Source organism: Python bivittatus, unplaced genomic scaffold (genome assembly GCF_059951505.1).
Source record: "Python bivittatus isolate LINGU-HERP-01145 unplaced genomic scaffold, Pbiv_v1 ctg000050_np1212, whole genome shotgun sequence".
Taxonomy (NCBI): domain Eukaryota; kingdom Metazoa; phylum Chordata; class Lepidosauria; order Squamata; family Pythonidae; genus Python; species Python bivittatus.
Genome location: NW_028277033.1, coordinates 8,591,385 through 8,611,158, shown reverse-complemented (window position 1 = coordinate 8,611,158; position 19,774 = coordinate 8,591,385). Strand labels below are relative to the sequence as shown.

The 19,774-nt window shown below is 41.0% G+C and overlaps 1 protein-coding gene across 1 annotated transcript in view; it reads left to right on the top strand.

Moving 5' to 3' along the window:
• Nucleotides 1-67: 67 nt before the first annotated feature.
• The window catches only part of OGDHL (oxoglutarate dehydrogenase L), a 50,078-nt gene continuing 30,371 nt past the window's right edge, over nt 68-19,774 (top strand). Inside the window, exons 1-6 of the mRNA XM_088129453.1 lie at nt 68-147; nt 4,921-5,144; nt 10,626-10,817; nt 15,962-16,064; nt 16,995-17,110; nt 18,142-18,296. Coding sequence (XP_087985579.1) covers nt 4,938-5,144; nt 10,626-10,817; nt 15,962-16,064; nt 16,995-17,110; nt 18,142-18,296 — 773 coding nt within the window. The 5' untranslated portion in view covers nt 68-147; nt 4,921-4,937. The remainder of the gene's footprint in view (nt 148-4,920; nt 5,145-10,625; nt 10,818-15,961; nt 16,065-16,994; nt 17,111-18,141; nt 18,297-19,774) is intronic.

Sequence of the window (19,774 nt, the reverse complement as noted above, 5' to 3'; positions counted from 1 at the left end):
GCAAACTCTGCAAGAGTCAAGCCCTGCCCGCGGGCGCCCGCTCGGCGGCCCACCTGCGCCCGCCCTCGAGCCGGCGCGCATGCGCGGCCGCTCCAGCACCGCTCGGCGCGCGGACAGCAGCTCCCTGGCGGGCAGGCAGGCGGGCAGGTAGGCCTCTCCCCCGGCCGTCCCCACTGGCGGGGCGCGGCGTTCTCGGGGACTCGGCCTCGCGGGGCGCGGGAAGGGGGGGCGGCCCGGCTCCCACGGCAACCGAGCCTCGCGTGCCCGCGCCCGGGGGTGACCTAGGCCGCGAGGCAGGCAGCCCTGCTTTCCTCCGACCGCGTTGCTATGGCAACTGAGCGCGGCCGTTAGGGCGACCCGCCCTCTGCCCGCGCGGACGCTCGTCTCCACGGCAACCGGCCCCTCCCTCCCCACCGCGGGGGGATCGTTGCGCGGCTCCCGGGGAAGCTTGGGTTTCCACGGCAACCGAGCCCCGCCTTCTCGCCTCTCCCGGGGGATGCTTTCCCCTTGCAAGCGCTTCTGGATGGGACGAGGGGAGCGAAGGGCTGGTGGGTGGGGGGCTGCTTCGCTTTGGAGGGGCCCTTGCAGGAGGAAGAGGAGCTAGGGCCCTGGTTCCATCCAGGCGTCCTCCGAGCATCTCCCAGCCATCGCCCCACCGCGGTCCACTGACTCCAGAAGACCCTGCGACTCGTGGGGGGTGGGGGGAGATGGCCGGTTGAGGGCTGGGGGCTGGTTGTCCAGGGCTGGGGGTTGCGGGCCCAAGAGAGGACGCTGAGGATGAGGAGTCGTGGAGTCACGGCTGGAAAAGATGCCCAGGCCTGGCCACGTTTCCGCGGTGGCCGTGCTTCCAAGCACTTCGGGGGTTTGTGCGGGTGGACCAGCCGTTCCAAGCGCCGCATTTCCTTCCTGAATCATCTCTTGGTGGATGTGCCAGTGCATGTTAAAGGAAACACAGGAGGAAAGAGCTGATAAAGGTCTTATCATCATCACCACAGTAAATAGTCTGCCTTTCCGGATACGCATCTGAGCAGAGCAGTTTTCAAGCATTATAAATACTGTCGTTGAAAGAACAACAAATCTGTATTTAATTAAAACATTCTTCATTTGCAGATGGTGAAAAGGCAGGCAGGCAGGCAGGTAGGTAGGTAGATAGACAGCCAGATATTCTTTGGTATGGCCACTGACCAACCAGTTGTAAAACAAAAAAGGCACAGAGCAGGGATGTCAGCAGCTTATGGTAAAAAGAAGTGAAGTTGCGGGCTATGACAGCACCATTGGAGCTTTGCCTTTCACAGCTCCCATCTTGACTTTTCAACCATATCCTTTGGACACCTTTGGGTTAATGGTATAGCAGTAAGAAGAACCCAAACATTAGCTTGCTGAATTTTACAGACTGTAAAGCAACATTTTGCAGCATTTAAGGCAATGTATTATTTTGTCAGAGAGTCATTCAAGGTAAACAAATCTGAGGGCCCTGAGAATTTGGTTATTAATGGGGTTGTGAGATAAATGTGGATGTCCATGTAAAAATGACTGTATGAAAACACGGGCTGTGGTTTTGATTGCTCCATTACCACAATGGCAAAATCTAGCTGCATAAGGAATTTTTAAAAATGTTCATGACTGTTGCATGGAGTGCATTAAAATGGGCTAAAAATAAGGCTCTTCTGAAATTTGGAATTGTAATTTTGTATAAATATAAACTAATAACAACAGGTAGAACAACCAGCCTTAGAATTGACAATGAAGATATCGAACTGATAGATAAGTTCTGCCTTTTAAGATCAACTATCAACAGTAAAGGAACAAGCAGTTGAGCAATGCACTACAGACTAGCACGTAGTAGAGCAGCTATGAAGGCCTCGGAAACAATATTCAAATGCCATGGTGTGTCTATATTTACAAAGATCAGAATTGTACAAAGCATGGTATTCCCTGTGACACTCTATGGAAGTGAAAATTGGACTTAAAAGAAGCAGGATAGGAAGAGTATTGACTCCTTTGAACTTTGGTGTTGGAGAAGACTCCTGTGAATACCATGGACAGCGAAGAAAACAACAAATGGATCATCAAACAAATCAACCCAGAGTTCTCACTGGTGGCACAAATGGCTCAAATTATCCTACTGCGGACACATTGTATGAAGACCTAGGTCTCTGAAGAAAGCTCTAATGCTGGGAAAGGTGGAAGGAAAGAGAAGAAGAAGACAACCAGTAGCAAGGTCCGTAGGCTCAGCTACAGTGGTGATGAGTGCACCGTTGGAACACCTGAAAGACCAGGTTAGGGACAGATTGTTATGGAGAAAATCTATCTGTGTGGTCACTAAGAGTCGACAAAAATTGATGGCACATAATCAGTCAATTAATAAATATTAGGCTGGACTTAGGTATATGGACTGATGATTTGCAAAGTAATTCTCTAGACAGGGAGGCAATAAATTTATTAAGGGTTCAAACATCTCTGTAAATTTAAAATAAATCACTCTCTTTGTGTGCCAGTGTATGTGTTCACTTTGTTTGGTATATACTGCTGCATAACACAAACACTTAGATGTTATGGCTTACTTTGTATCCCTAAGCAAATACTAAATGTAATTATCCATGTACATTTGTCTGATCAGTTGTAGAGTTGTACATAGAGGAATTTCTTGGTGTGCACGAAATACGTGAATCCACCATTCTCAAAAACAGTATGTCCATTTCCTTGTGAATGCATAGAGGTAAATAAGTTTATAAGTTTATGCATAGACGTGCTAAGTCATGGTGTATTTAATTGTGATTTATTGTATCAACCACAGTTGGGTGGGTTTATACTATACACTAAGACAGAAAGTGTACTTTATAGATGACTGCAGGGCTCAGTTCACACCTAGTACTACATCAAAATAAAACAACTCACATTGTAGTTTTATGAGGGGGATATGATGATGTACCTGATGATGTCATCTTGAAAATGTGACTTACAGACCTGTAAGTATGTAATTGTGCAATATCAGGCTTGTCACCACAGTATCGTACATGTCTCAGTATTATCACAATTTCTTAACAGATGCCACTGCTACTACTCAAGGTAGCTTTTTTCCCAACCACATGCTTCACTGTACATTTAATTACTGTATTCTATTTGCAATTTATTGCCAATGCATTCAGTTCAGGAATGGAACCCTTAAAATGGCTTGTTTTTGAAAGCAAAGAAACTGAGGAAGGATTAGCCTGTCCCCTCTCGCCCGCCCATGTGCAGTGGATCCAAGCCTGACCAGATCCACCACATTTTTTGTTGTTCTTCACAGTAAATCAAAGAGGGTGCTGAATGGTGCAAAGATTGCTGAGACACTGCCCAAAACTACTCTTGGCAGGTTGTGGAAATACATTCATTGTCCCACTGCTGCCTTTGTATTTCGGGATGATAGTTTTAGGTCTTGGAGCACAGTGGTATCAGTTTTTGTCCCATTGTGAGTATCACCAGGATTTTTTCCCTAAGACTTTCAGTTATATTTTGTGGAATCAGAATGAGTTAGCATGAAACTGTTGCTTTGGGTACAGAATGAGGTAATGAATATATCGTGCAAATAATATCATGAAGAGTTAATTTCAGTGGCTTTTATCCAAGGTGTCTTTTTTTATAGGTAGAAAGATATTGCCCCCAATTTTTGCTGATTTCCCAAATGCTTACAAATCGCATTGTTGCACTTTATCTTATACCTTGTTATTGACTAAGCCAAATCATGCGTATATAAAACGAAATCATTACTGTTTATAAACTGTAGTTTATGGTGCAGGAACTTGTGCAAACCTTGTGAATTCTGGTTTGTTCAATGAACCAAAAATAAGTAGATAAGCTGGGTTTATACATTACACTAAGCCATAACAATGTATAAACTACAAGTTTCTGTACATGAGAGTGGCCAGGGTCACACAGTACGCTAAGCAAATCACAGGCATTTGGAAGACAAGATTTGCTGCCATAGTGTGGTGAGAATGAAGCCTTTGAGGATTGTGTATATTTTTTAATAATTAATTTTGAACCCCTTTTCCTCAAACTGCCTTTAAGACTTTTGGCAGAACAGTGGACAAGTGTTTACAAAAATGTGGGCAGAAATGCACAAAGCAGTGTTGGAAATGGACAGCTGCAGTTGAAAATCAAGGACAACAGATCCTTTATCAGGAACCTTAATCTTTGAGGATATTTAGAAGGCAATTCTCTGTGACACCGGGGTGGATAAAGGATCTGTTGTCCTTTATTTTCTGCCAGAGTTTTGAACACAAGGATGGACATTCAAATTGAATCATCGGTGTCTTGAATGACTTACACTGGTGATTTCTCCAGTACTTAAAGTGGAGTCCTAGGAAAATCATTTGGGAAAGTGGATTCAGATAAATGTGGGTTTTGAGACACTGCTGTCTGCGTGAGGAGATGGTTGGGTGACAAATTTGGCAAGAAGGTAAACAGAGGGTTGCAGTGCAAGCCTGTGTCATTTTGTACCTGTGTCAATGCATGCTCATTCAAAAGGGGTGGCCCTTGTGTTGGGATGCTCCATCCACTGTCTTGCTGATTCTGACCAAGCTTGGTTGAGCTTGCCCTGTTTTTGGAAGGAAGACTCAACAAGTGGACTCACTTTACACTCACTTTAATATTTATGGAGACAAAAATAGGCATTTAACAGGACTAATGGCAGCACTGCATTCTGAGAACACCAACAAATTTAGATTTCAAATATAGCTTTCCTGCCTTGTAGGAAGCTGCACACATAATTCTTGTTAGAATCAATAACTTTTGCAGCAAAGTATTTCCTAGGAATTGGCTTTTTCCACCAGAACAAAGTTCTTTGTTCTCAGTACAAAATCTCTTAGAACATAGTGTGTCTTTTATTGTAAGGTACCCATCATGTGTTGTCTGTTTTCTGTTTTTCCTTTTAAATAGTTCCTCATCTATGAAATATGAGTCACTTGCGGTTGCTCGCTGATACTCTGAAATGTTGTGGCATTTCTTCCTTGGTGAAGAAAAATATAAACAAGAAAGCATTTCTGCCAAGTCGGCCTTATGTTTCCCCTGGAGTCAAAGAACCATTCTTGAGTGGGAGTAATTCAAGCTATGTTGAAGAAATGTATTACGCATGGCTTGAAGACCCAAACAGCGTGCATAAGGTAAGATTTATATATCCAAAACGTGTTAGGATACTTCCACATTTAAAAATATTAAAATTGGTATTTGTACTTCTCCCTGTTTCTTCTCAGTACTGTGTGTGCACCCAGTTTACTCAGAATTAAAACCCATCTATTCAGATGAGAAACTCCTTTATGTGTTCAGGGGTGAAGCTTTAATTATTAGGGGAACATCAGCAATTATTAGGCTTTTGTATTCCTCTTGTAATATTATAATTATATTATGATTATCTTATCATGAAATCTAACATGTAAATGCTGTGCATGATGATCTGCTTTGGATGGAAGGATAGATGGAAAGGAACTTTATTTGTACATAATTTGTTAATTAAGTTAGGAGTTCTCGTGCTGCATTATTGCCCAAGTGTGGCATAGCTACAAGTCTAACTGGTTCAGGGGAAAACTTTAATCATTTGGAGCTTCATGGATGAGCTGCTCTCTTTCACAAAGTCTAAGCCAGTTTCTTAGTTTCTCAGTTTCCCCATGCTGGCTGGGGAATTCTGGGAGTTGAAGTCCACACATCTTAAAGTCCACAACCTTGTCAAGGTTGAGAAACACTAGTCTAAGCTCTTAGATTGGTTGAGGATATCAGCACATAGGTTAGGGTCTTGAATCTATATGAAAAAAGAAACTTTTATATGAAACCAAGCAAAACAGGGCCCTGCAGTGAATGGAAAAGCCCAGCATTGCTAGCACTGGTTGGAATCTCTTTCTCTCAAAGCAGAGTGCAAGTATAATTAACACTGTTGCTTAATAGCTTATGCTTTTCTTACAGAATTTAGTTTTGTATTTTTATTAGCCACTGGGTATGGCCTATAGTTGCACTTTTCCATGGGATTTTTTTATCAGTGCTTGGGTTCACAAAATGCAGGAATTGACCTTAGAAGTTGTACAGGTAAGCATTCAACAAATTTGTATGGATTCCATCTTAAGTAATCTAGAATATTGTAAAATAAACTTTTCTAACTTTTGAGAGAGGCATCTTCTGGGGAGAATTCCATGAACATATGTACATTAAGAAGAAATATTTTGCAGTGACTGAATCTCTACAGATCAAATGTTATATTCTCTCCACTCTCAACACAGCAGTAATGTGAAAAGGATAACAGTCATGTCTACAGCTTCATCCCATGCAGGCTTGCTTAAACATAAGCCTGGGACTTTTTTCTGAAAAAGATGGGATACTCATGCAACATTCCACACAATCAACATCCTGTTTAAGATCTTTTTTCAGTGGGATGTTGGCACCTAATGCATGGCCATGCTAAACTCTCAGGACAGGTGCTAACACCTGAGTTTAAACATGATGTCACAGATATATTATTTTTAAAAATATGGCCAGCATTATGTTTGCATCAGGCCTTATTTTTTGAGGAGTGTAACAAGTATATTCTACTGTGCAATTTTTGGACTTTTTGTGAAGTTACTTTCCAAAGGACAGCATTGATTAAAAACAATAAAGAATCTGTTACATAAAAATGGGATAAAATAGGCTCAGCAGGAAAAAGAAATACAATCAAATATAATAATGCAGACGGAACAAGGATTTTGAAAAGTCTTTGCCCAAGAAGTATGTCCTGGGGAATTGTGACAATCTCTGTAATCTGATGTAGTTGAACAGTGCCCTGAGAGAATCTGGGAAAAATTCATCCATGCTGGAAAACCTATAGAAGTTAACTGAAAAAGCCTTTTTCATGTTAACTCTCTTCTGCACCTCTTCACCTTGGATGAGCTACAACTGGCCTCTTCATACAGATTGTAATAGCCAGACAGGCCACCTTAATGATCATTTGATTGCAGTGTTCATTAAGGTAGGGTGAATGTATGGCTAACTGTGGAAGTGGGTGTTTTATCTAATATACAATATGTGCCAGTAATGTTAAAAGCATAGTACAATGCAGTAGTCTTTTGATACTTACTAAAACTGCAAATCCTAAACATTCCACCAGGAAGCAGTGGAAAAAATTAAACACGTTTAGATTTCAACAGTAATTGCCTGGAAACTGTATCTTTCCCAGTTAATCCTTTGGGTCAGCTTTTAAGACCCAGTGTGCTTTTTCCTTCCTCCACTGTAGCTGTCCTCTGTTCCACCAGGGCAAACTAGCATCTGAAGCAGGTAGGGGAATGACATGTCAGACGCTCTGAGAAAGGTATTATTTCTACTCATGGAATGGTGTCAGGACTATATATCACAGGGAAGAGGTTTGACAAGATTCAGTTATTGCTATCACAAGATTAATTGAAAAAAATGCTTGGATGCCTATGGAATTTCTGTCTGTTGTCATCTTCCCAATATGCAGCCAGTCTTCCATGACTGTGCCACAGCTTTCTTGATTCTGTTTACCTAGCGTGGTGAAGGTTGCTTGGCTTTGTTTCCTTAATGCAATTATAATGCCCAGTAACAATAACGTTTAGAAATACAGCTACTAGGAATGCAAGGGCTAGGGAACACCACCAAGTAGTAAGAAAGAGGTTACTTAAAACCATGCAAATAACTTTTTCTTGGCGCCATTCTGAGCACTGGCTTTTATAATAAATTAAATTGAAGTCTTATGGATGTAGCGATCTACATTAATATGTCCCATAATGACAGACAATCGCTTATATTTAAAACTCACTGTTTAAAAGAATTCGTTCTTCTGTCTTCATGTGCTTGCTGATTGCTCAGTTAATGGCATATTGTTTCACTCTTAAGATTATTCATAAAATGTAAGCTACTATAATGCATTAAATCAGGAGGAGTCTGGTTGCACCTTTTCTGACTAATAACTATTATTGAAAGGTGTATGCTTTCATGAGCTCAGCACTTCATCAGATGCAAAGAGTGGCTAGACTGATGTAGGATTTAAATTGGAGGAAGGGGAAGGGAGGGGAAGACAGGTTTGTTACATGCATGCAGGTTATATGTGAGACAGATGACAAATACCTTGTCAATTAACAAGGTACTTTTTTTGCCCCATGAACTAACACAGCTCTCCTCCTACAACATAATGCATTAGGTTTCACCCACATCCTGGATCATAACAAATAATAGCAATATTCTGAAGCTGTTTGATGACGTGGACTGGATGGTGACAAGGAAAAGGAGAAGGCCTGTCCCCATGGGGAAGCTGGGTGCTTCTCCAGCATCCCTCTGAGTAGATTAAGATAGTTACTCTGCATCAAGGGAGGAAGAACTCAGATGGACTGCTGAAAGGAAGGACTGCTTTTCTCTGCCCCTTTGCTGAGTTAGCTGGGGTGAAGATGAACTGACTTTCTTCTAGTATGCTATTAATCAAAGAGAAGCTCCTTCTCCTTTCTCTGTCCTGGGAGAGGGAGGAAGAGAGAAATGTTTGGCAGGCCAGATGGGTAATCCAGGTGGGCTGTATTCACCCTCTGGGTCAGAGGTTTTCCTTGCCCACTAAGGGGCAGTGGAGAAAAAAAATGGAGTTTGCTTATATGGGATTTGTATCACACCTCGCCTGTCAATCCCAACAGAAGGGGGTCTTTGGAGCCTTTTGTATAAGGTTTAATTCAGTAGTTTTCAAGCTTTCCAGATTTGAGAACTTCTCTTTAGCTCCAAAGTTATGTACGTTGTTTTACCCCCATAATGTAGGACCCACAATATGATGTATTCTTCCCTTACCAAAGAGGGCGTCATGGGACTCTAGACATCACAGGACAGAATTCGGAGGGGAGGGTACAGTATTGGGAGAGGAAAGGGGAAAAATATTTCCCTGTTTAAGAGGATGGTCAGCAAACTTTTAAAGCTATGTAGTGGGAGGGGGTGGCTCACCAAATTCTAGTCTCTAGAAACAAGAAAAAATGCCACACATCTCACCAGTTCTGAGTTCTAGCCCTGTACGATATCTACAGTAAGTTATCTATAGTGTGTCTTGTGCTCTCTTTGTCTTTTGTAAATCTACAATGCTACTGGAATAATTTTTTTAAGTCAGAATGTGATCTCTTGTGGGGCAACAAATGTTTCCTTGTTGATTCAACAGATAATGACTTTTTGCTCATTTAGTTGAGGATTTGTAAGTCATACAAACTGAGTTATTTATTCTATTACACAGGCAGGGAATTCATTCATAGTTCAGTTAATTGAGTGCATCATGGTTAAACTAAGGAAGTGCACGTATGTTGTGCAAACATCTGCTTGCTTAAACAGGTGGCAGCATTTAAAAAGTACTTGTCCAAAAAAAACAACAACCCCACTTAAAAAGCACTTGTCTTTGGCTATCTCAATTGGCCCCGATTAGTTCTTGAAAAGAGATAATCAAGAAGTCTTCAGGCTGATGGTAGACTGGGAAGTTGAAAAAATATCCAGGAGGAAGACAATGCAAACCACTTCCATTGTGCTGCCAAGGGAGTTGCAGAGATGCTGTTCCCAGGAGTCAAATGTGATTCCAGGGTGTCTTCTCTCAGCAGGGGCTGATCTTGTCTGCACATGAAAGCTAAGCAGGATTGAGCCTCAGAGACCTCAAGGGCTGTAGGTTTAGAACTTGGAAAACATCTTGGATGAAAGCACTACTGAGGACAACATGGAACTATCTATCCATGAAGTCACCAGGAGTTGATCTTCATTTGAGGAAGACTTTCACATTTATATGAATGAAATGGAAATATAGTATCATTATCTAACAAATCTATATCTCGTTATTTTTCTAGAAGATGGAGAGTTTGCTAGTGGATAAGCAAAAATACTCAATGGCAAACTTCTTTAGAGAAATTTGATTACCCGGACCGTGGTTAATTCAGCCAGTTGAACCATACACTAACCACATGGCCTTGGTTCATTCAACATGCTAGGTTTCAATGTAGTTGGCTAGTCTGTGGTTCACGATTTATTACATTTTGGCCTAGCATTATGAGAGCCCAGCCTGTTGTGAATTGTTCAGCAAACCATGGATCAGCCAATCACAGCTTACCCCATTTTGTATTTATTTTTTTATTTATCATATTTATATAGTCACCCATCTCACACGAAGGGACCTTGGGTGGCATACAACAATTAAAAAGAATAAATACATCAAAACGATTACAATAAAAACTATAAAAGCGCACAAAACAGGAGGGGATAAAATTAATAAGAGAGCCATCACAAAATCTCCTATTTTATTTATTAATATTAGCAATGTAGGAAATCACTATGAAGAGAAGACAGGATTTAAATGCCTCACTGGGGAGGAGAGAGGAAAGATAACTATATAAATCCATTGCTTGTTTCTGATTCTAGTTGTTGAATCCAAGTATAACATGGCATTTGCAATTACTGCCTTCGGTTTTTCAGCAGGGATGATAACAGGATGTACATGAAGACCTGAATGGGAGGTTTTGCATACGGCAGCAGGAAAAAGGAACCAAAGAATGAGGGCTTGAGTCTGGGGTCAGCATTATGTTGTTTTAAAACCTGCTGGGTCTAAGATAACCATTTCTCACTCCTCTCTCTCCCATCCTCCTGCCTCCTACTGTCTTGTTTAGTCTTGGGATTTATTTTTCCGTAATGCTACTGCTAAGGCTCTTCCGGGACAACCCTTTCAGTCACCTTTGCCAGACCTTTCAGAAAGCAAAACATCACTTATCCAAAGCCATGGGCTGACTAAAGCACCTGGTAAAGCCGAGAAGCTGGTTGAAGATCATCTGGCGGTCCAGTCGTTGATTAGAGCCTATCAGGTAAGTGAACGAAGGGACTTGCCATCACTCTCACTTCAGAATGCTCTTGTGAACCTTTACAAAACATTTGCAAAAGTTGCCCAGCTTTATGCTTTGCTGCCAAAGGCAGCATTTGCTTTTCTAAAGCAAGTGGTTGTTCTCAAAGGCTTTGATCAAATTTCTAACGGGTTTTGTGCGGTGAGTCTCATCGAGCATAACAAACCATGTTGTTCTTGGGTGATTTAATAGAGAACAACATTAAGTCTGTGGTTTTTCACACTATACGCTTCTCTACCATCTTTCCATAACTGTCAGATTCAATAGCATCCATCACATATGAAGCCAAAGAAAGAAAGAGGAAGGAAGAACCAGACACTTACAATGTTCACAGTAAGCAGTTGTTTCCTGCATGAATAATGGTGTCTGTCTCACTAAGAGACCAAGTACAACAGAAGGTCTACGTCTTTTGCTGTGTTTTCTGTTTCTTTTACTAGAACAGAAATTGTTTTATTTTTATAATATAAATACCACCTGAGTGGAATTTAAGAGAAAAGAGCTGTTTACAATGCAGTCATTCTAAGTGGAATATGTTCAAAGCAACAGAAAGAGCCTCATCTGTTGTAAAAATGAAGCAGGCGTTTGTACAAGCTATACAGTGGGGCAAAAAAGTATTTAGTCAGCCACCAATTGTGCAAGTTCTCCCACTTAAAAAGATGAGAGAGGCCTGTAATTTTCATCATAGGTATACCTCAACTATGAGAGACAAAATGGGGAAAAAATCCAGAAAATCACATTGTCTGATTTTTAAAGAATTTATTTGCAAATCATGGTGGAAAATAAGTATTTGGTCAATATCAAAAGTTCATCTCAATACTTTGTTATATATCCTCTGTTGGCAATGACAGAGGTCAAACGTTTTCTGTAAGTCTTCACAAGGTTTTCACAAACTGTTGCTGGTATTTTGGCCCATTCCTCCATGCAGATCTCCTCTAGAGCAGTGATGTTTTGGGGCTGTTGCTGGGCAACACGGACTTTCAACTCCCTCCAAAGGTTTTCCATGGGGTTGAGATCTGGAGACTGGCTAGGCCACTCCAGGACCTTGAAATGCTTCTTACGAAGCCACTCCTTCATTGCCCGGGTGGTGTGTTTGGGATCATTGTCATGCTGAAAGACCCAGCCACGTTTCATCTTCAATGCCCTTGCTGATGGAAGGAGGTGTTCACTCCAAATCTCACGATACATGGCCCCATTCATTCTTTCCTTTACGCGGATCAGTCGTCCTGGTCCCTTTGCAGAAAAACAGCCCCAAAGCATGATGTTTCCACCCCCATGCTGCACAGTAGGTATGGTGTTCTTTGGATGCAACTCAGCATTCTCTCTCCTCCAAACACGACAAGTTGAGTTTAGACCAAAACATTCTACTTCGGTTTCATCTGACCATATAACATTCTCCCAATCCTCTTCTGGATCATCCAAATGCTCTCTAGGAAACTTCAGATGGGCCCAGACATGTACTGGCTTAAGCAGGGGGACACATCTGGCACTGCAGGATTTGAGTCCCTGGTGGCGTAGTGTGTTACTGATGGTAGCCTTTGTTACTTTGGTCCCAGCTCTCTCCAGGTCATTCACTAGGTCCCCCTGTATGGTTCTGGGATTTTTGCTCACCGTTCTTGTGATCATTTTGACCCCACAGGGTGAGATCTTGCATGGAGCCCCAGATCAAGGGAGATTATCAGTGGTCTTGTATGTCTTCCATTTTCTAATTATTGCTCCCACAGTTGATTTCTTCACACCGAGCTGCTTGCCTATTGCAGATTCAGTCTTCCCAGCCTGGTGCAGGTCTACAATTTTGTTTCTGGTGTCCTTCAACAGCTCTTTGGTCTTGGCCATAGTGGAGTTCGGAGTGTGACTGTTTGAGGTTGTGGACAGGTGTCTTTTATACTGATAACAAGGTCAAACAGGTGCCATTACTACAGGTAACGAGTGGAGGACAGAGGAGCCTCTTAAAGAAGTAGTTAACAGGTCTGTGAGAGCCAGACATCTTGCTTGTTTGTAGGTGACCAAATACTTATTTTCCACCATGATTTGCAAATAAATTCTTTAAAAATCAGACAATGTGATTTTCTGGATTTTTTTTCTCATTTTGTCTCTCATAGTTGAGGTATACCTATGATGAAAATTACAGGCCTCTCTCATCTTTTTAAGTGGGAGAACTTGCACAATTGGTGGCTGACTAAATACTTAGACTATAATTTCTACTGATAGTGATTTGGTTGCTTAATTAAATGGTCACAAATGCACTGAAAAAAATCAAGAAAAACCTTTCCAGAGGTAGAATCCTCACGAAAGCTGAGTTGAGGCTTCAAGACTGCAAGAAACTGGAGGATTATTTTAACCAAAACCAAAAGTTAAAAAATACAATCTTCATCTCTAAATCCCTCAGAATGAAGAAGGGAGGAAACAGGAAGCCACTTATTTCCTGATAAAATATTCAAGGCTGTGCCTAGGACCTCTGATCTTTGTGGATCATTGGACACCTGTGAAATTTTGTTGTGGTGACTCTCAGAAAATAGCTGCCATAAAGCCCAACCATTCATAAATCAGTCATTCTCTGGGTCTAACTGGGGACAATGTTTTCTGCTATGACCTGTTTCCCAGGTTGCTCTCTACCACCCACAATATATTTTTATGCTCCAGAGTTTAAACTATGATGTTCCTCCACATTAATAGATATTTAGTAGTTTTTCCTGTATGGGGGCAATGCAGCCGCAAACAGAAGAGCGAGATGAACATTTCCCTCTAGCTCTGGAAATTCATTTAAAACTGGAACTGGCCAGATGGACAGACGGGAGAACAGACAGATGGACAGACCGATAAACCGATGGCAGATGGATGGATGGAAAGATAGATGTACAGATGGATGGGTAGACGGCTGGAAGATGGACAGTTGGATGGAGAGACAGACAAACTGATGGATGGACAAGGACAGACAGATGGACAGATGGATGGGCAGAAAGATGGATGGACAGACAAATGGATGGACAGATGGACAGATGTATGGGCAGATGGATGGATGGTTGGACAGGTGGATGAACAGATGGATGGGCAGATGGATAGGCAGACAAACTGACACTTGGATGCAGGGATGGGCAGATCAATGGATGGACGGACAAACTGACAAACATTCTCATCCAGATGAAGCAATCCTTACAACCAATGCCTGGCTCTATTGCAGAAGCTTTGCTTATGACCCCTCTGTATGTGGGAAGATATTTTGGGATGGGGAGACTGAGCTTAGCAAAGGACTTGAATCGATGCCACCTTCCCTGCAATGAATTCACTTCTTTTCTTTGTATTAAATCAAATATGAACACGTTGTGCAACAGCAGTCCAAGTCTTGTTTTCAGTACATTTCGAGGACTGCCCAAAGATGTCATCTATATGTGATGAAAATATGGTAGGGGATAGCAGAAGATAGGCATGCAGAGGTCAGCAGATGTGCACTGTTTGAGGCCTGACCCTGAGAAATGTTCCGGTGGAGGCTGTTTGAGTTCCGAGCAGATCCTGTGTTGCTCTGTGCTCCACCATGGACTGCAGGCCTACCTCTGCCTGTCTTTTCCATAGCAGACAGTGGCAGGGCCCATTAATTTTTAATTTAGCCCTCTCCACACTGCACTGCCAATGTGTTTTATGGGCCCATTATGCCGAAATGAAGGCTTGTAAAACCGAGAATTTTCAGGTTCAAAAAGGGAGGACAGGAGGAGGGCGGGCAGGAGAGAACACTCATTACACCTAATAAGAATGGCAAATTGGGAATGAACACAAATTTATAGCCAAGCCCAATATTTATTAGTATTTATTAGTATTATTATTTATTGTGCCAAAATTTGTAATTTGGCTCAAAGTTAGGAAATAAAAGTTAGGCTCACATTTTGTTTTAAAAAAAGAAAAACTCAAAAGTTTCTTATCCAAAGATACCGTGAATGGGTGGTCAGGGAGTTGTAGAAATTCGTCCATCTGTCCATATTAAGGATTCTTTCTTTCTTCCTTTGGCTGGCCTTCTCCTGCCTTGCCCCCAACCCTTTTTCCATAGGTAACTGTGTTCCCATTCTGTCAGTCACGCTCAGCGCAGGCTGAAAATGTCTCTGTGTTTGTTTCTTCTGGCTTCTTCCATGCAAAGGAGGCAAGAGCATTCTTACCCAGCAGTGCTGACTGAGGAGGGTGTAGGATCTCCCACCTCACCACTACATTTCCGGGGCATGAAAGAAAATAGAAGAAGGACAAACACCGTCACTGCTCTGAGTGGAATTGTTTGATTGGAATATTTCAGGATACCAGTTGGTGCTGTAATGCCATGGTTGGTGTGCTATGAAACTTTCTGTGCCACCTGCTACTCTGAACGCTCCTCATACCATAGAAGCATTTTATGACCTACATATCATGGGAGGGAATCTGGGGGGCTTTGTTTTCTCAGAAACGGTATGACTGAATCTATCCTGTTTGTAGAAGGATAGAAAATCTTTGGCCTTAGATGTGGCTTAACCACAACTCCCAGCACCAACATGCCATTGGCCACACTGTCAAGGGCTTTGAGGAGTCGTTCAGCAACATTTGGGTTCCTCATCTGGGCTCTTTTGCCTTACTGTGCAGGCTTATAAAAGATACTCTGCAGAAATCCCACTGAAGTAGGAAAAAACCCCTTGCTCTCAGATAGGTGAGGATCGTTTACAACCTCTATAACTTTATTCTATTCTGCGAAGTTTCCCAGTACTGTTTTATGATGCCAGTAGATGGGTTTTTGTCTGTTCACAACAAGTAATGCATCTTAGAATTTTAAAAGGTTGATACTTGCAATTGGATGTGAAATATAATTTCCATTGCTAATTAGGCAAAATATAACATTTCATTTTGCAAACTGTGTAAGACAAGATTTGCCATAATCCGCATACCCAGTGACAGTGCTACTTATTTTCAGTTTATAGGGCACTACAAAGCTCAGCTTGATCCTCTGGGGATTTATGCCGTTTCTTTTGATGCTTCAGTGAATGATCAGTGTAATTCCACAAATTTCGGTGAGCTCCTCCTTTGACTTACTTTGTTAGCATGATCCTTGTTCTTTTCTTTGCCTTTCCTACTTCCCTTCTTTCCCACTCTAACCTATTCAGATCCGTGGACACCATGTGGCTCAGTTGGATCCCTTAGGAATCCTGGATGCCGACTTGGATTCATTCATTCCATCGGATTTAATCACTACTATAGATAAACTGGGTGAGAATTTTAAACTTGTTTGTAATAAATTAATATCCATAGTCAGAGGAATGTCTCAGGAAAAAATGCAGCTAGCAGATTAGTTAAGCATTGCAACATGGAATATTCTTTCCTATTGGAATATAGTAGGCAAATCTTGTTTAGTGAGATCGTCCTCTAATTATGCATATTAGTTTATCATGAATAGATTAGTATTTCTTTTTTATATGTATGTGGATTTGTGTGTGTGTGTGTATGTATATGTATGTATATATATGTGTGCGTGTACACGCACACACACCCAGATACATTGTATACTTAACTGAAGGAGGAGATCTCTGTGTGAAAGAGAGGTTTGTGTGTGTGTGTGTGTGTGTATGTGTGTAGGCCTGAACAGAGGAGTTTTTAAGTAGCAAGAATTGGGTGAATTTTAAGAAATGTTCAGAAGTCAGTTCCATCTTCCAAAAGGTAACCAAGAAATTAAAATGAAACCAAATAGGAAATACTGGGAAAGAAAATAGCAGTTCAATAGGGCATTAAATTGCATCATAATACTTTGAAAAAATGTGGTTTTTTTCATGGTTGCAGATATCTCCAAGCAAGTATCAAATGTGTGTTCACTCTACATTTATGTTTGAGCAATATAATGGTGGCATTCACACATCACATTAGCCACTGTATATGTCAACCATGTCTTAAGGCATAGCTTGCTCAAATCTAGTCACTTACGGTTCTCTCAGTAAATCATGGGTTAAACAGTCACTCAGTGTGTTGTGTGAATCCAGCCAATATGTAACACTTCTGTATCAAAACAAAAGGATAATTCTTTGTAGAGAAGGTTTGAAAGGGAACAAGGTAAGCACATATCAGGTGGAGCTGGGGATGTAGAGTCCATGTTTGATTTTGGCTTGCTGTCTTCCTGTCTCTTTGCTAACGATGTTCATGTCACAGAGTTTTATGGCTTATATGAATCTGACTTGGACAAAGTGTTCCGGTTGCCTACAACCACCTTCATAGGGGGAAATGAGACTATGCTTTCTTTACGGGAGATCATCAGGCGACTTGAGGTCAGTGTGGTTATATATCTTACGTTGCTTCTTGCTCTGAAATGGGACTTGGGTGATTTTCAGTCTACAGTCTTCATTTTCTGGTGAGGAGTAAAATCTGATGACACTAAAATTGATGTATCATTTATTTGCTACAATTTTATTTATTTTTATACCAGTTCAGGGATTCTCAGCCACTATGTAGATCTCAGAAAGAATCCCAATAAGGATGTTGTCTACCATAATTGTCTCCTGTAGATGGCCAGTATTTCCCTAGAAGAAAGACTAGACAGTGAGATAGTCCATCTGACCCAGGACCATCAGTAGACCTTTAATCTAGTTCTGCAAGCAAGAGGGTGTCCTCCTGCAATTTTTTGAAAACCCTGTACTGAAGATAACTGAATTGGATATGGAATTTCATTTACAAAATGTATAGCTCATCTTTGCATTATGATTCCTCTGAATGGTCCTCTTTAAAAACATTCACTTCTTTGGAAAAAAAATCTAGAAGCATTTAATTGATTTCTCCTCAAAGAACAGAATGTTCTTCAAATGATAGTTGGTTTAGTAATCACTGGTAGGTAAGGGGCTCCCAAGATGGTCTGGACTTTTACATTGTGGTGCCTTCCAATTTATACCCCATAATTCCATATCATATTTGACAGAATTTCTTAAACACTAATAAGAATGTTGTAAAACTATTGTTCAAAATCAATTTTAAGGGGTATTCTGTTTGCATGTATATGTTCCCTGTAGTCTTGAGTTCGAATCTGTGTGTCTAGAGCTTGTTTTCTGGTATTATACATTTTTAAATAATTTGAGAGCAACCATCCAAAGTTGAGGGAAGGAATATGATACTCCACAGCCCACTCCTGGCTAACATTTGAGTAAGGTTATATCTGCGTTGAAGGTTTGAAGGAGTTAACAGGATGGGCAGGGAGAAACACAACCTTTTATGTAAGACGAAGCAGTAGTAGACTGTAAACTAAACTTTATTGACATGCCTGTCATATCACCTTTTTAATGTATACATATGTTACCTTACTGTCCAGAATACCTATTGTCAACACATAGGGCTGGAGTTTATGTTTATTAATGATGTGGAACAGTGTGACTGGATCCGGCAGAAGTTTGAGACTCCAGGCGTCATGAAATTTAACAATGAAGAAAAACGGACATTGTTGGCCAGACTGGTACGATCAACAAGGTATATTTGGAAGGAGTGATAAGTGTGATGCTGAGATCTGTCTCAGCAAAACATGCCTCAAATGTCATCAAAGCTGTCTTAGCTGTTTAATAAACGGTTAGGTTTATTTTCCCTAAGTTCTTAGGACAGATTGGGCCAAAGAGGGGAAGAAACAATAAAAACGTAGTCAGGTTCTTTTGGCCCTCATCACACTTAATGAACATACCCATTAATGCTAGTCTTCTCTAGAACGTTTAAATATTAATTTCACATTGTTACTCAAATATAACATTTGCCTTCCCTGGGAGTATTTATTCAGTGAGACAGCCGTAGATCACTGTTGCCCAAGTTTAATTAAAAGAAAAATGAATTTCAGCCAGATGCTTTTAATAATTGGGTTAACATGGCATTTGAGTGACAGGCTGTTAACAGTGTGTCATACAGAAGTTTTGCTCATTTATCTTCCTGGAAGGGGGGGAAAAGCCTTCAGCCATACAATTTCTGCTGGTTGTGCTGATTAACACGAGAAGGATCTGCTTAACAAAATAGGAAGAAGTTTCTTAGTATCTAGTTTATATGCAAGAAATGTCAAGAAGAGGAACTGAACTGAAGCATACCCCTTAATAATGGATATATGGGGGGTGCAGGGGGAACAGTGGATATTTGCTACAGAAAAGGCTTGTAAATAAATCTAGAGAGAACACAGCCTGAATGCATTATTTGGCATGCATGAGCTCACGAGGAGGGGGGACATCCTCAGGGGAGGTAAAAATGGGGGTGGAGCTTAGAAATTGCAATTAACATCTTTATTTTTTTGATCCCCGCCCCCCCCCCATGCAGATGGCCCTGCTTTTTTACATGCTGTCCTCATCTAATCACTGAGATTTATGTGTCAATAAAACATATTTATTACCCTGTGTATGCCCTAGCATAGCAAGAAGCTAGATTCCAAAAATAGTGACCAACCCGTTGATTCAATTGCTGGATATTTGAAGTGCTGGATGGAATACAAGTAAAGAGACCACCCTACCCACTCTCAGGCAGTATGTTGCTGCTTCAAATAAAGTAAAAAATTAAAAAAAAAAAACCTGTCTCTCCAGCTCAGTTTCAGATTCAACAAATAAGTGGATCATAAGGCGAATTGTCCCTCTCCTACTTGACTTGGTTTTTTTTTTTTTTAATGAACATTTTTTTCTGTGGTGTACCTTTTTGGATTTTACTTGGAGGCTCTGGTTTTTATATATGTGTATTAGTATTAAATAGTTGTTATAGGACAAGAAAAAAAATAGTGACTGTAGGAACCTAACGGTGTTTTTCTTGTCATGCTTCCATCAACAAAGTGAGACTTTTTGGGTTGGTGGGAATGCCTCCCACATAAGATCAAGTTTAAGTTTCATTGCAAGAAACTTATACCAGAGTTACTCTGTGTTACATAGAATCAAAAGGAGTCTGGTAGCATCTTTTCCAATTAACACATTAAAAATGTATGCCTTTGAATA